The 14,308-nt window shown below is 50.1% G+C and overlaps 1 protein-coding gene across 2 annotated transcripts; it reads left to right on the top strand.

Annotated features, from left to right (window-relative positions):
- The first annotated feature begins 1,061 nt into the window (after positions 1-1,061).
- Positions 1,062-13,316, top strand: CA11 (carbonic anhydrase 11). Of its 2 annotated transcripts, none has more exons than XM_056863397.1 (9): positions 1,062-1,136; positions 2,584-2,658; positions 7,418-7,560; positions 8,454-8,639; positions 9,632-9,727; positions 9,839-9,911; positions 10,648-10,802; positions 11,781-11,946; positions 13,218-13,316. In XM_056863397.1, the coding sequence occupies exons 1-9, from the start codon at positions 1,076-1,078 to the stop codon at positions 13,250-13,252; spliced, it is 990 nt and encodes a 329-aa protein (XP_056719375.1). In that variant the 5' UTR covers positions 1,062-1,075; the 3' UTR covers positions 13,253-13,316. The 2 variants fall into 2 exon arrangements, with proteins under 2 accessions (XP_056719375.1, XP_056719376.1); XM_056863398.1 differs by having other exon boundaries at positions 1,113-1,136; positions 2,589-2,658.
- The last annotated feature ends 992 nt before the right edge of the window (positions 13,317-14,308 follow it).

Genomic DNA, 14,308 nt, shown 5'->3' with positions numbered 1-14,308 from the left:
TCTCCCTGGGGCAAAAGGATCGCCGGGTGATGCAGCACGAGGTCGGGGCATCCTGCGGTGAGCTGGAGGTAAAAGCAGATTTGGAGATTTCCGCCACTCCACCTTAAAACATCTCTCCCCCCCCCCCCCAGTTGCATCCCTCTGGGTCCCTCGGGAGTGGGGAAGGGAAAGAAAGAGAGAGAGGCAGAGAGAGAGAGAGCGATCTGTGCATTTGAGAAGGTGGGGGCAGGCAGGAGGGGGCCAGGGAAGGCTGCGCGAGAGATGCGGGGAAGAAGGGACGGGGGGATGCCGCCGTCCAGGGAAGAAGAGTAAAGAGTGGGAGGAGGGCGAGGGCGAAGGGGAGGCTGGAGAAGAGCAGGGGGTGGGGAAGGTGGACCAGCCGGGGCAGGGAAAGGTTTGGGGGCAAGAGGGAGGCTCTCGCGCCCCAAAAGGGGTCGGTGGGTGGGATAAAACAGGGCAGCCAGAAGGGGGCCGGGGGAGAGGGAGGAAAGAGAAGGTGCGGCGGTGGAGGGGACAGGTGAATGAAGGGAGGGTCCTGAGAGCATCACTGGTGGAAGAATAGGGGGCAGGGCAGAGGGGGGCGGGAAAGGGCAGCGGGACGAGGCAGAAGTGCAGCCAGGGACTCCCCAGCTCGCCTCCCCCTCCGATCCCCCTCCGACCCACGCAGCAGGGAGTCCCACAGCTCATTCCCCCCCCCCGGAGAGGGAAGGAGGGGGCTGGAGGATGCCCCGACGCCAGGAGTGACCTCCCACCTCGCCGCCACCCCCCCTTCACACCTCTTGCTCCCTCTCCCCCCCCCTCTACCCAATCCCGCTGACCCTGCGAGGGGAGGGGCGTTGGGGGCATCCCCTGGGGAGGGGGCGGGAGGAAGATGGAGGGCTGGAAGGAGACCTAGACCAGCGGCAGGGGGGGGGGGCCGCGGACGCGATGGCAATAGGGGCAATAGGCTGGCAGGGACGGTAGGGGGGCAACTGGGGGGGCGTCGGGAACCAGTGGACCGGGGGCCGCCAGGAGGGATGCCGAGGAGGGGTCGCCTCCGCTTCTGAGACCCCCCACCCCAATCCCCCACGCCGCGATGGGGACCGGCCTGGGGGGGCTTTACCTGCTGGGAGTCCTGGCAGCAACTTGTGTGGCTGGTAAGGGTCGACTCGGGGGAGAGAGACGGGGAGGGGGGTCAGCCTGGGACGGGGGGGAGGGGGGCGAGTTGCTGGAGGCGAGGGAACCCCCTGGAAGACGAAGGTTAATCTGGGCTGGAGGCAGGGGGCAGACCCCAGTCAGATAGATGTGTACCTATCTATCTATCTATCCTTCTATCCATCTATCCATCTATCTATCTATCCTTCTATCTATCTATCCTTCTATCCATCCATCTATCCATCCATCTATCCATCTATCTATCCATCTATCATCTCTACAAATGTGTAGTTATCTAGAAATGTTCTAGATTCTATCTCTAACTACTATCTATGTATCTATCATCTATCTATCTGTATTTATCTACAAATGTGTAGTTATCTAGAGATGTGTATTATCCTATCTATCTATATCTTCCTATCTATCTTCCTGTCTGTCTGTCTGTCTGTCTATCTATCTAATCTGATGTATATTTCACCCACCCCATGTTTGTTTATCTTCCCTTTTTGTTAAATGCATTTTCTTACATCCTGATTTACCCACAATGGCCAATCTATTCCTATGAAATCCACCCTCTTCTTTTGTATCTTTCTACATATCTAATCTACGCAGCCATCCTCGTCTCTGTGTGTGTTTGCTCATCTATCACCCGTATTTTTCTATATGTCGACTATGCGAGGTTTAATTGGAACTGGAACACTCCACCCTAGAAAATTTCATGAAGCGATATAATTAAGTCAAAAGAGCCTCTGGGCATGTGCAGTGTGCTTTCCCCTCACCGGCAAGCCTTATCACAGGCAGGTCACTCACATCTCTGGGACTTTTTGTGCCAGGGATGTAACTTCTTTTGGCCTGTCAAGTCCCGGAACTTCTTCTCCTGGCTATCTGTCCATCTCTTGGTCTTAAAAAAAAAGTTTTTCTACATATCAATCATGCAAGCAAGGAAGGAAGGATAGATTGATTTTGTTAGGAGAGTTATTATTATGTAGGGTGAAAACTGTTGAGACCCAGATTCAAATCCCTGTTCATCCTTAAAGTCCACTGGCTGACCATAGGATGGTCACTATCACTCTGACTAATCTACCTCACAGGGTTATTGTGAGGATAAGAGAGGGAAGAGAAACACCTTGACCTCCTTGGAGGAAAAGCTAGGTAACACTCACCTGTATGTACAGGGTCTTCAAGGAGAGGTACTTTGCCCTTCGAGTTCCATGGGGAGGGGCTGTGGCTTAGTGATAGAGCCTCTGCTTGGTATGCAGAAGGTCCCAGGTTCAATACCCGGCATCTCCAGTTAAAGGGACTAGGCAAGTAGGTGGTGTGAAAGACCTCTGCCTGAGACCCTGGAGAGCCGCTGCCAGTCCGAGTAGACAATACTGACTTGGATGGGCCAAGGGTCTGGTAGAAGGCAGAAGAAGGCAACTTCATGTGTTCATTTCTCTTTTCCTCCAGTGCAGTTCGTTCCTGCAAAGACCTATGAAGACTGGTGGGCGTACAAGGAGACTCTTCATGGTAGCTTTGTGCCAGGTACGAGCCCTTGCTCACAGGTGATCGCGGGGGAAGTCTCAGACAGCCAGTGGTGATTTAACCCAGAAGATAGGACTCGCTATAATGGGTTTAAATTGCAGGCAGAAAGGTACTGGCTGGATATTATGAGAAACATTTTTACGGTAAGAGTTGTTCAACATTGGAATCAGCTACCTGGGGAGGTGGTGAGCTCCCCCTCACTGGCAGTCTTTAAGCAGAGGCTGGACAGGCACTTGTCAGGGATGCTCTAGGCTGATCCTGCATTAAGCAGGGGGTTGGACTAGATGGCCTCTATGGCTCCTTCTCTGAGTCTATGATTCTATTAGCCCCTTCTTTCTTCTTCCTTTTTAATATGCTCCCCCCAGATGATTCTCCCTAATCTCTGATGGGGCAACATGTGGACTGAAAATCCACCTTGCAACAATTCTTCTTGGAACAGAACATAGACAGCCGCAAGTATTTTGCTGTGTAGCCATTAAAGCAAACGTTTTTCCTCTTCTTCGCACAATACCATATTGGCCAATGGCCTATGGAACTCACACCACAGGAGGGCATAAAGATCAGTAGAGTAGCTGATGCTGGCTTTCTTCGCTGAAGACGCACTATTAAGGGAGGAAGAAAAGATACTGGGAGATTGGATCAGAAATCTTTATTTCAGATGGATGTTCTTTTTAAAAAGGGACTAGACAAATTTATGGAAGATGGCTCTCTCAATGAATATTAGCAATAACAAGTGAAATAGAGCCTCCATGATTGGAATCAGTGTTCACATGGATGAGGGGGGAGAAATGTCAGGACATGGCTCTTACATCATAGTCTTGCTGCCCCAGGTGGAAGAGGAGGGGGTCTAGCGGGTCATGGTTGGATCCAAAATGCCAAACTCTATGCAGCCTTGGTCTGATTCAGCAGGCTAGTTCTGGAGAGCCTGTGTGGTATGGTGTTTAAGAGCAGTGGACTCTAATCTGGAGAACCGGGTTTGATTCCCCACTCCTACACATGAGTGGTGGACACAAATCTGGTGACCCGGGTTGGTTTCCCCACTCCTGCACATGAAACCAGCTGGGTGACCTTGGGCTAAGTCACAGCTCTCTTAGAGCTCTCTCAGCCCCACCTACCTTGCAGGGTGTCTGTTGTGGGGAGGGGAGGGGAAGGTGACTGTAAGCCGGTTTGATTCTTCCTTAAGTGGTAGAGAAAGTCGGCGTATAAAAACCAACTCTTCTTAAAGGAGAATGGATTGGGTGAGTGTTGGGATGGAGGCACGTGGCAAATGGAAGCGGGTCTACCCAAGAAAAAGAGGAATGGAAATGAAAAGTAAATGGATGAGTTATGGGATATGCGGGGAATGGGAGAAAGATGAGTGGTAATGAAAGAGGGTGGATGGAGAAATCGTTTTGGAGATAAGACAATAAGTTAGGGGGCATTTTGCTACTCCCATGATGGCATGTTTATATTCTTCTACTTGTGATGGGGTGACATCTCACACTTGGCTTTGCCATCTTCTTGGCGTGGAGTAGTGGTCACTGGGTGTGTGTGTGTGGGGAAGGTAGTGGTGAATTTCCTGCATTGTGCAGGGGGTTGGACTAGATGACCCTGGTGGTCCCTTCCAACCCTATGATTCTATGGTAGAATTTCTGTAGCATTTTTACATCCTTCCTTTAAAAGGCTAGCTTGCTTCTGGTCATGGTGGAGCAGAAACGCTCAGACCGATGTCTGATAAAAGCTGAGAAAGCAGAATGGGTCTCGGCCTGGATTTCACTCGGAGAGCGGAACATGTGCCCCTTGGGAATCTGCTGCCTCGTTTCAAAACTCCCATTTCCCCCTAAATAGACCTGGCCTCTCTCCACGTTTTGCTTTCGTCCACCCTGAAATCAGAGATGTCCCCCTTTTCTCCTTTCAGATGACAAACGTCCCCCCATCATCCCCCTCCTTCCTTTCCGAAGCCTTGACCCCACTTCGAAACTTCCAAATGAAACAGATTTCCCTCGAGCCTCACCGCCGGAATCACCCCGCACCAAGTTGAACGGGTGCACGCAGAAGGGCTCTTTTTGCACGATCAATTCCCAGCTCAGGATCGGGCTTCTCCTTGGCGCGGAACGCTGGCACCGTTCCCCAGATTGCCAATTGAGGTTTTTCTCGACGCCAGATGGGCGTCTGCGCCTCTCTCCTGACCCCCTGCGTCGCAGGTTGGGGATGACTTGCGGAGTCCCGGGTGGGGGGTGTCTCCTCAGCCGTGCGGCGATGGAGGGAACACTGGTTCGGGAGAGGCTGGTGTGCCGTGCCTGTATGCAGTGCCGAGGCGGGCGGGGGGCTGGGCTTTGTGACTGCAAGAGTCTGCATTAATATTTAATATCTCCCTCGCCCGCTCCGGCGATGCAGCGAACAGCAGGCAGAGGGAAACAGGGCCACAGTCTCTGTGTTTGTGTGTGCTGTGAGGGGGAAGAACTGGGTATGGTGGGCTCGAACCCACAGTGGCCCCCACAGGTCTGGGGAGCGGGAGACGGGAAGGGACGGGACCTATTCCCATGCTGAGAGAAAGCAGGGTTTTTTGGGGAGGGGAGGAAGAAATTAAATATATACACATGCTGACGAGAATGCAAAAACACGCCGAACCACTGAGGGAACGAGGAAGGAAGCGAGCCCCGGCGCACCTAGAGGGAAGAGGGCAGACATTTTGCGTGGCGAGAACGCACGTATACACCACCTCAGTAAAAACTATTTCTTGTGCCTTCTTCAAACGCGCAGAGGCAGCTTAGCTGAGAGAAACGGGATGGTTGTAACAAATGCTCAAGCTGACTAAAATGGACTTTCTCGTGCGTAATAGGAACATGCTGCGTAGGTATAAACCGAAAGTTGCCTCTCTGGTTAACACACACGCACAGATAGTGTGAATCTGAATCTATTTTCTTGCAGACCCTGTTCTGGTTCTTTTTTCTTTTTCTTTTCTTTTTGTTTAATGTGTTGCTTATTGCAATATTTCCCCAATACATAACAATAAATGGAAAAAATGGGTTCTCCTAGCACTTTCTTAAGGGCACACATATCCCTCTTGGTTAAAACCTTTGTGCACGTACGCACCATGAAGGCTGTGTGTATTCACAAGCCCACGTATGCCCAGAGTTAAAAAATAAAAACGTGCAACCCTTATCGAGCATTTCTACTGTCTCTCTCTTCCTCGGATGAAGACTAGAGTTAAAACTCACATGCAACCTACATTAAAAGGCCCCCTTTGGCGCAGTGGGGTTTATTCCGGAGTGAATACTTTTTGGATCGATCTGTAAAACTGACTCTCTCACACCCAGACATCTAGACACACACAAGCTGCTTCCACGTGGAGTTTTTGGTTCAGTTTTGCGACCCAATAGGAGCAGGGTGGGGGGTTGGACCATCCAAATAATGTCATTCCCCAGTGTGCCAGCGTGGTGTAGTGGTTAAGAGCTATGGTTTCGAGCGGTGGACTGTGATCTGGAGAACCGATTTTTTTCCTCCTCCTCCTCATCCACCCCCTCCTTCTCCTCCTATCAGCCTTTTCCCCATGTTTGGCACACTCTTCTCCAAATCTGCTTGGATCTAAATTTCCAAAAGATCAGAGGCAAAGTGGATTTTCCCATCAGGTGGACAGGAAGGTGCAAATTTGCAAATCTGCAAACCTTCCATCCCCCAGCTCCGTATGTTCATCCTCTCGTACCTGTCATTCCCCCTACACACAAACACATTCAAGGGATGTTTTTAAAAAATTGGAAGTAGGTTATCACTAGAGCACCTTCCCATCCTTTCAGTACGGAAATCCACTTTGACTCCAATATTTCCAGAAAGATCGGCGCAAACCACAGAAGGACAATGGGACATAACGTTTGGCTCTCAAACCCCAGCAGGGATTTTCAGAGCATTCAAAGTGGAGCCAATCGCCTATTGTGGAAGCATTCTGAGTCTCCCCTCTCCCCATCAAACTAGTTTTCTTGCAGATGTGAAACCATCAATGGCTAGAAAGGACATTTAATTTCTTTCCCCCATTCTATTCTCTATTAACAGTCTTCACACCAGCTCTGGGAGAGATGCTCACACAAAGGTGCTCTTAAAGCCTCGAGTGTGAAAATGGTCTCTAGTGGCTACATCCAGGGATTTTGAAAGAAATAAAGGACGCTGGTGACATGAAATGCTGTTGTGTGCTTTGCCTAACATGCTCCATGCATGCAGGCATGCTTTGTGCATACTTAGGCAGACAAAGTCCTGGCTTCTGCCGTCCCCTGGGGGAAATACTCCCCAGACAGTGTTCCCACCTCTGTCCTTTTAGTACTCCCACCTATGGGGAAATAAATAGTGGCCATTTACGCTTGGTAATTAGCAGTGTGTTCCAGGCTGAATTGGCCTGCATATTTTTTTTAGTTTTTCACACGCTGAACCATCATTCAGGAAGTGACTGCGAAGCTGGTGCACACCTGCGTTGCATTTCTTAAGAGCCCTTTTAGCGCGACCTTTTGCATTTGCTCTGCCCCCACCGCGAAGAATCCCCTCAAACAAGCATGCAAAATCACAGCTGCAAGTTAGCTATGCACACGCTAATGGTTATGCAAATAGGAACGAAGGAGCATCGGGCCGTGAATAAGCATTTTAAAGGTCGCATTTTAAAAAAGAGCTTTGAAGCAAGCATCAAAATTGTCCCTGCATAAATGGCCAGTGAGTACTTTGCTAGCTCTTCATCAAGATTCAGGGCAGGACATGGCAGCCCCAGAAGCAAAAGTGTCCTCTCGTTCTCTTCCAGGCCCACCGTTCTGGGGTCTGGTGAATTCAGCTTGGAGTCTCTGCGCCATTGGCAAACGCCAGTCGCCACTGGATGTGAACACAAGTCAGATGGTGTTTGACCCTTTCCTTCTTCCTCTTCGCCTCAGCACAGGTGGGAAGAAGGTGGGTAAGATCTATAGAGCTTATGTCAGAGTAACTGTGATAGTTAAATGGAACCTCCATATGCAGAGGCAGTGTCCCACTGGCATCATTTTCTGAGAGGGGGGCAGCAGTGGAGGGCTATTGCTTTATACTCTGCTTGAGGGCTTCCCCAGAAATCTGATTGGCCACAGAGAAAATGGGTGCTGGACTAGTGGACCTTTGGTATGGTCCCTCAGGGCTCTCATGTTCATTATCTCAGGATCTGTGACAGCGACCCTTCAAGGTAGGCAACAAGGGTTTATCCAAGGCCACGTAATGGTTGAAGAAATTATGTGCCTCCCGCCCAGACCTGGATGGCCCAGGCTAACTCGATTTGTCAGATCCTGGAAGCTAAGCAGGGTCAACCCTGGTTAGTACTTGGGTGGGAAGGAAGTCCAGGGTTGTTACACAGAGGCAGGCAATGGCAAACCACTTATGGTTTGAGAGCCAGCGTGGTGTAGTGGTTAAGAGCGGTGGTTCGGAGCAGTGGACTCTGATCTGGAGAACCAGGTTTGATTCCCCGCTCCTCCACATGAGTGGCAGAGGATAATCTGGTGAACTGGATTTGTTTCCCCACTCCTTCATATGAAGCCAGCTGGGTGACCTTGGGCTAGCCACAGCTCTCTCAGCCCCACCTACCTCACAGGGTGTCTGTTGTGCAGAGGGGAAGGTGGTTGTAAGCCGGTTAAATTCTCCCTTAAGTGGTAGACAAAGTCGGCATATAAAAACCATCTCTTCTTCTAATTTTCACCTCTTGCCTTGAAAACCCTACGGGGTCGCCATAAGTCAGCTGCGACTTGACGGCGTTTTCCAACACCACCGTCCATCCCAGTCTCTTTCCGCTGCTTTCCCCACCTCGTTGTCTCCCCCTGCAGGTCAGCGGCACCATGTACAACACGGGGCGGCACGTGTCCTTTCGTCCAGATCCGCTACAGCTGGTCAACGTTTCTGGGGGGCCTCTTCTGTACAGCCACCGGCTCCAGGAGATACGTCTGCATTTTGGCAGCGAGGACGGATTTGGCTCCGAGCACTGGATCGACGGCGAGAGCTTTTCTGCCGAGGTGGCCGCCGACCCTTCTCCATTCACCTTCTGCAGCCATGAAAATGAACGGCTGCCTTTTACGGGCTCTTTTAAGCTCAGAGGGCTAGTTTAGGCATGCAGAATCAGTTGCCGTTCAAGTTAACAGCGCCGGGCAAGCTGTTTACACATTTCAAACATACCCTCGTAGGAAAAGAGAGTCCCTGTAGACATTTTGGGCAGTCTTTAAGCAGAGGCTGGGCAAACACTTGTTAGGGATGCTCTAGTGGCCAGAGACATTTAGAAAAATCTGAATATATTTTTTCAACTAAGAGACAACATAGGAGGAATTAAGTTAAACTTCCAAAATGCAAGCCAGCATTCTAGGACAGATTTAAGCTGAACTACGCATGAGATGTAAACGGTGGGATGTGGAAGTTGTGTTTCCCCTTACGGATTGGATTTGGGAGAAAGTGACTCTTCCAGATCAGCTGGAACGAGGGTTGCCAGGTCCCCCCGGCCGCTGGCTGGGGATGGGGGGCGGGGTAGGGTTGCCAGATCCAGGTTGGGAAACTCCTGGAGATTTGGGGATGGAGCCGGGGGGGGCAGGGACCTCAGTGGGGCACAATGCCATAGAATCCACCCTCCAAAGCATCCATTTTGTCCAGGAGAACTTATTTCTGTAGTCTGGAGATGAACTGTAATCCCAGGGGATCCCCAGGTCCCACCTGGAGACTGGCATCCCTAGCCAGAATCATAATTCTCTGCTGGCAGAAGACAAGCTTCATATACTATCCTCTCTCTTGCAATGTGCATGTAGACATAAGAACATAAGAAAGGCCCTGCTGGATCAGACCAAGGTCTATCAAGTCCAGCAGTCTGTTCACACAGTGGCCAACCAGGTGCCTCTAGGAAGCCCACAAGCAAGACAACTCCAGCAGCACCATCCTGCCTATGTTCCAATGCACCTAATATAATAGGCATATTCCTCTGATCCTGAAAAGACATTCTGTTCCTTTTCCTACTGACCCCTAGGTACAGTTGATCCACTACAACCAAGAGCTGTACCCTAACATCTCAGAGGCCTCACGCAACCCCAATGGCTTGGCTGTTATTTCAATCTTTGCTAATGTGAGTCCATCTTTGGCCAACGGGCAGACACCCCCCCCCCCCGATGGGCTTGAGGTGGGCTGGAAATCAGGGAGTGGGACACACGGCTTTTGATCCCTTCTCTGCTTGCAGGTCGGGCCAAGTCCTAACCCGTTCCTAACCAGGCTATTAAACAGAGAGACCATTACCCGGATCTCCTATAAAAGTAAGCGGGGACAGTTTGGGGGGCGTTACGGATCATGCTGGAGTTGCGTTGGCAAAAGTGGGAGGGATTGGCAAGGCTGAAGATGAAAGGGGGGCAGAATTTAGATTTGAAGAGAAATTTTTGCCCCATGTGGAAACTGATTTGGCTATGAAGTTCAGGGCAGACAAAAGAAAATACACAGTACATAATGAATGTCTAGAAATCACTTCTGTGAGATGGGATGTGGACGGGATGCAGGAAGAGTTGTGGCTCAGTGGTAGAGCATCTGCTTGGCATGCAGAAGGTCGCAGGTTCTGCCCTGGCTAGAGCTTTGGGTAGATCTACTTATCATGATCGCTAAAAGGGATCTCCATATTCAGAGGCAGTTATTACTTTGATCGTCAGATGCTCTGGACAGCCAAGAAGGGAAGGTTGTTTCCTTCAAGCCCTGCTTGCTTAGGAATCATCCAGAGGGGGCCGTGGCTCAGTGGTAGAGCATCTGCTTGGCATGAAGGTCCCAGGTTCAATCCCCGGCATCTCCAGCTAAAGGGACTAGGCAAGTAGGTGATGTGAAAGACTCTGCCTGAGACCTTGGAGAGCCGCTGCTGGTCTGAGTAGACAATACTGACTTTGATGGACCGAGGGTTTGATTCAGTATAAGGCAGCTTCATGTGTTCATTCATATTAAAAGACTGTGGTGTAGAATACCTGGTCCACACTGGATGTTGGTCTAGCAGATCCCATTCTAATGTTACAGACAATGCCTACCTTCTACACGACCTGAGTCTTGAGGATCTTTATCCTGAGACGTTCGGTTTCATCACCTACCAGGGATCCATGTCGACCCCTCCGTGCTACGAAACGGTCACTTGGATCCTCATTGACCGGCCCATCAACATTACCTCCGTCCAGGTTAGTCTGTGTGGCAGTGGCTCCCCGTTCAAGAATAATTGGACTGCTCTGGTAACTTCTCTGACCTGTTTTAGAGATCTCCAGCTAAGGAAATCGGTACAGAAGGAGGGGACACATGGTACTTCCTTACTAAAGGAGTAATTGCCTTGCACAATTTGCGGCCAGAGGATGTAGTGTTGGATGCTAGCTTGTGTATGTTATGTGCTGTCAAGTTGCTTCCGACTTAACAGCGCCTCTGTGAATTAATGACCTCCAAAATGTCCTATCATTAACAGCCTTGCCAAGATCTTGCAAAATGCAGGCCGCGGCTTCTTTTATGGAGTTTAGTTGGATTTCAAAAGGGAGTAGACAAATTCATGGGGAATAAGACAGCCAGTGGCCAGCATGGTGTAGTGGTCAAGAGCGGTGGTTTGGAACGCTGGATTCTGATCTGGAGAACCGGGTTTGATTCCCCTCTCCTCTACATGAGCAGCGGAGGCTAATCTGGCGAACCGGGTTGGTTTCTCCACTCCTACACACGAAGCCAGCTGGGCGACCTTGGGCTAGTCACAGCTCTCTTAGAGCTCTCTCAGCCCCACCTTCCTCACAGGGTGTCTGTTGTGGGGAGGGGAAGGTGATTGTAAGCCGGTTTGATTCTTCCTTAAGAGGTAGAGAAAGTCGGCATATAAAAACCAACTCTTCTTCTTCTCCTCCTTCTTCTTCATCACAAGGACTAAATAGGAACTTTGTGTTTAAGATACCAGAGCTGGGGAGGGCAACAGTCTTCACCCCCATTCTCTTTCAGGGGCATCTGTTCAGCCACTGTGTGAAATGGGATGCTGGACAAGATGCCCCATTGGTCTGATTCAGCATGGCTGCTCTTCAGTCCTGGCTTCCAGTTTTCTTTTTATGAGTCCCTAAGACCTCTCTGTCCTCCCCGAGGGCTGAAAGGTCCCGATGCATTTTGTAGTATCCCTTTCCCACCGCTCTCGTTGCCAGATACACTCCCTTCGCCTTCTCAGCCAGAACCTTCCTTCCCAAATTTTCCGAAGCATGAGCGATAACTCAAGACCCCTCCAGCCCCTCTTACAACGAAGCCTTCGCAGCAACCGGGACCTGCGGCGCCCCACGCGGCGATGCAAAGGAGCCAACTACAAGCTACATGGTACAGAAACAAGACAGACATCCCTTCCTCTAGGGCTGCCAACCTCAAGGTACTAGCTGGAGATCTCCTGCCATTACAACTGATCTCCAGCCGATAAAGATCGACAAAGCTGAGAAAATGGCATCTTTGGCAACTGGACTCAATGGCACTGAAGTCCCTCCCCTCCCAAACCCCGCCCTCTTCAGGCTCCACCCCAGTAACTTCCCACCGGTGGTGAAGAGGGACCTGGCAACCCTACCTTCCCCTTGGGAAACGCCTCTCCTCCTAGAAGGAAGCACCACCCCAAGGAAGATCTTCTGGAAGGGCCCGTAACTCTTCCGAGTTCTGTTTGCATGGGGTCTTTGGACCTTGGTTGCCAACTCTGGGTTGGGAAATACTGGAGATGGATGGATCCTGGGAAAGGCAGGATTTGGGGATGGGAGGGACCTCATCAGGGTATAATGCCATAGAGTCCACCTTCCAAAGCAGCCATTTCTCAAGCCTATCTCAGTAGTGGAGATCAGCTGTAATTCTGGGAGATCTCCAGGCCCCGTCTGGGGGCTGGCAACCCAACTCTTGGCCCTACATTCCAAAGAACCTTGAAGCTGTATGAGTGCGCAAATTCCTGGGGGTTGTGGGTCTCAGCCCCTTTGTTTTGTGATGTCCCCTTTAGCTACTGTTTTCAGAAAACCATTGGGTTGGAAAATAGGTCTCCTTAACTCTAAGTATAGGAATGGGATTTGTGGATGGCATTAAGGGCCCCAGATCCCCCATTGGTCCTTTAGCTGACCTTCCCACTTCACGTAGTAAAGGCGGGACGGACAGACAGACAGACAGACAGACAGACAGACAGACAGATAGATAGATAGATAGATAGATAGATAGATAGATAGATAGATAGATAGATAGATAGATAGATAGAGCCAGCGTGGTGTAGTGGTTAAGAGCGGCGGTTTGGAGTGGTGGACTCTGATCTGGAGTACCGGGTTTGATTCCCCATTCCTCCACATGAAGCCAGCTGGGTGACCTTGGGCTAGACACACTCTCAGCCCCATCTACCTCACAGGGTGTCTGTTGTGTGGGGGGGGAGGTGATTGTAAGCCAGTTTGATTCTCTCTTAAGTAGTAGAGAAAGTTGGCATATAAAAACCAACTCTTCTTCTTCTTCTTCAGATAGACAGACGATAGATAGATAGATAGATAGATAGATAGATAGATAGATAGATAGATAGATAGATAGATAGATATTTTTAAAAGCCTTCCCCTAATTTATATTTTTCTTCTCTCTTGCAGTTGACGGCACCCGGCCCTCCAAAACTGTCGTCTAGACAGGCCCCACTGCAGCCAATTTTGTCCTATTGAATGTTCAAGGGTGTCTGTCGCTCCCTCAAAGTTCAGTCTCTTACTGGGGAAGCTACAGTCTCCCAGTGCTGGCTGGCTATGCCGCCCCCCTCATGTGAAGGGGGATAATGTGGCCCGCCCGTGAAGCACATTGGACTTTCTGTATCAGAGGCCTTTGGAGCATCTCTTCTTCCCCTATACCGTTTCCAGAAAGTTTTTTTTTTAAAAGCGAGGCAAAGGCTCTTTAATAGCAGAATGCGGTATAACCCAGTTTAACGGACTATCTTTAAAAGGGGCCTGCAGGAGTTCATGAAGGGAGAACTTGACCCTTTGACATTGCTTCCCTGTCGTTCTGGAAGCAAACACTCCTGCCTGGACATCAAATATACCTTACATCTCTACACATCCCAAATGTTAGAGAAAGAGAAACTCAGAGGGAGAAAGTGCCCCAAATGTTGCGCAGGCAAGCCAAGGCATATGTGGCCAGGGGGTAGAACACGTGCAGGGCAAAACCTCAGTATATTTGGTGGGACAAATAAGCAGAGTTGGCTCCTCGCGGTGTCTGAATGCACACCTGGGTATCTGTAGAACATCCTGTGAATAGCGGGAGCCGTGGAGCGCAAGAAAAAAAACAGGATCGTGCCTCAAAAATGGTAAATGGCCTAAATAATGTATGCCTTGTGAAAAGTTTAGTGGGGGGTGGGAGAAGGAAAGCATGCTAAAGCCACCCAGAGATGACCCCACAAATTCTGATTCTCTCTCATGACTTTGGGAGAACACTTGAAACTTCACCTACTTTGTGTGTGAATTTAGGGGGGAGGGTAGTCTAAGGTAGAACAGACAAACAGAAGCCTTACCCCCAAGTTGTCATCTTAGCATAACCTGGGAAATTTGGGGGGCTGGGTGCGAGGACAGAGATACATGGGAATACGATCATAATTTCCGAGCAGCCTCCAAAAACTAACTGGGGAGCAGGGGAGGGAAGCATTTCATTGCCAAAATAATACGACTTTTGAATAAGGATGAATATTATTAATTAAAAA

The sequence above is a fragment of the Euleptes europaea genome, chromosome 18 (genome assembly GCF_029931775.1).
Source record: "Euleptes europaea isolate rEulEur1 chromosome 18, rEulEur1.hap1, whole genome shotgun sequence".
Classification (NCBI taxonomy): domain Eukaryota; kingdom Metazoa; phylum Chordata; class Lepidosauria; order Squamata; family Sphaerodactylidae; genus Euleptes; species Euleptes europaea.
Note: the sequence above shows the minus strand (reverse complement) of the source record. Positions and strands in the feature narration are given on the sequence as shown.

Coding starts and splice junctions, on each gene's coding strand:
- CA11 (XM_056863397.1), top strand. CDS start 1,076: ATGGGGACCGGCCTGGGGGGGCTTTACCTGCTGGGAGTCCTGGCAGCA. Junction 7,561..8,453: donor TCAGCACAGGTGGGAAGAAG/GTGGGTAAGATC, acceptor CTCCCCCTGCAG/GTCAGCGGCACCATGTACAA. Junction 10,803..11,780: donor TCAACATTACCTCCGTCCAG/GTTAGTCTGTGT, acceptor TCTCGTTGCCAG/ATACACTCCCTTCGCCTTCT.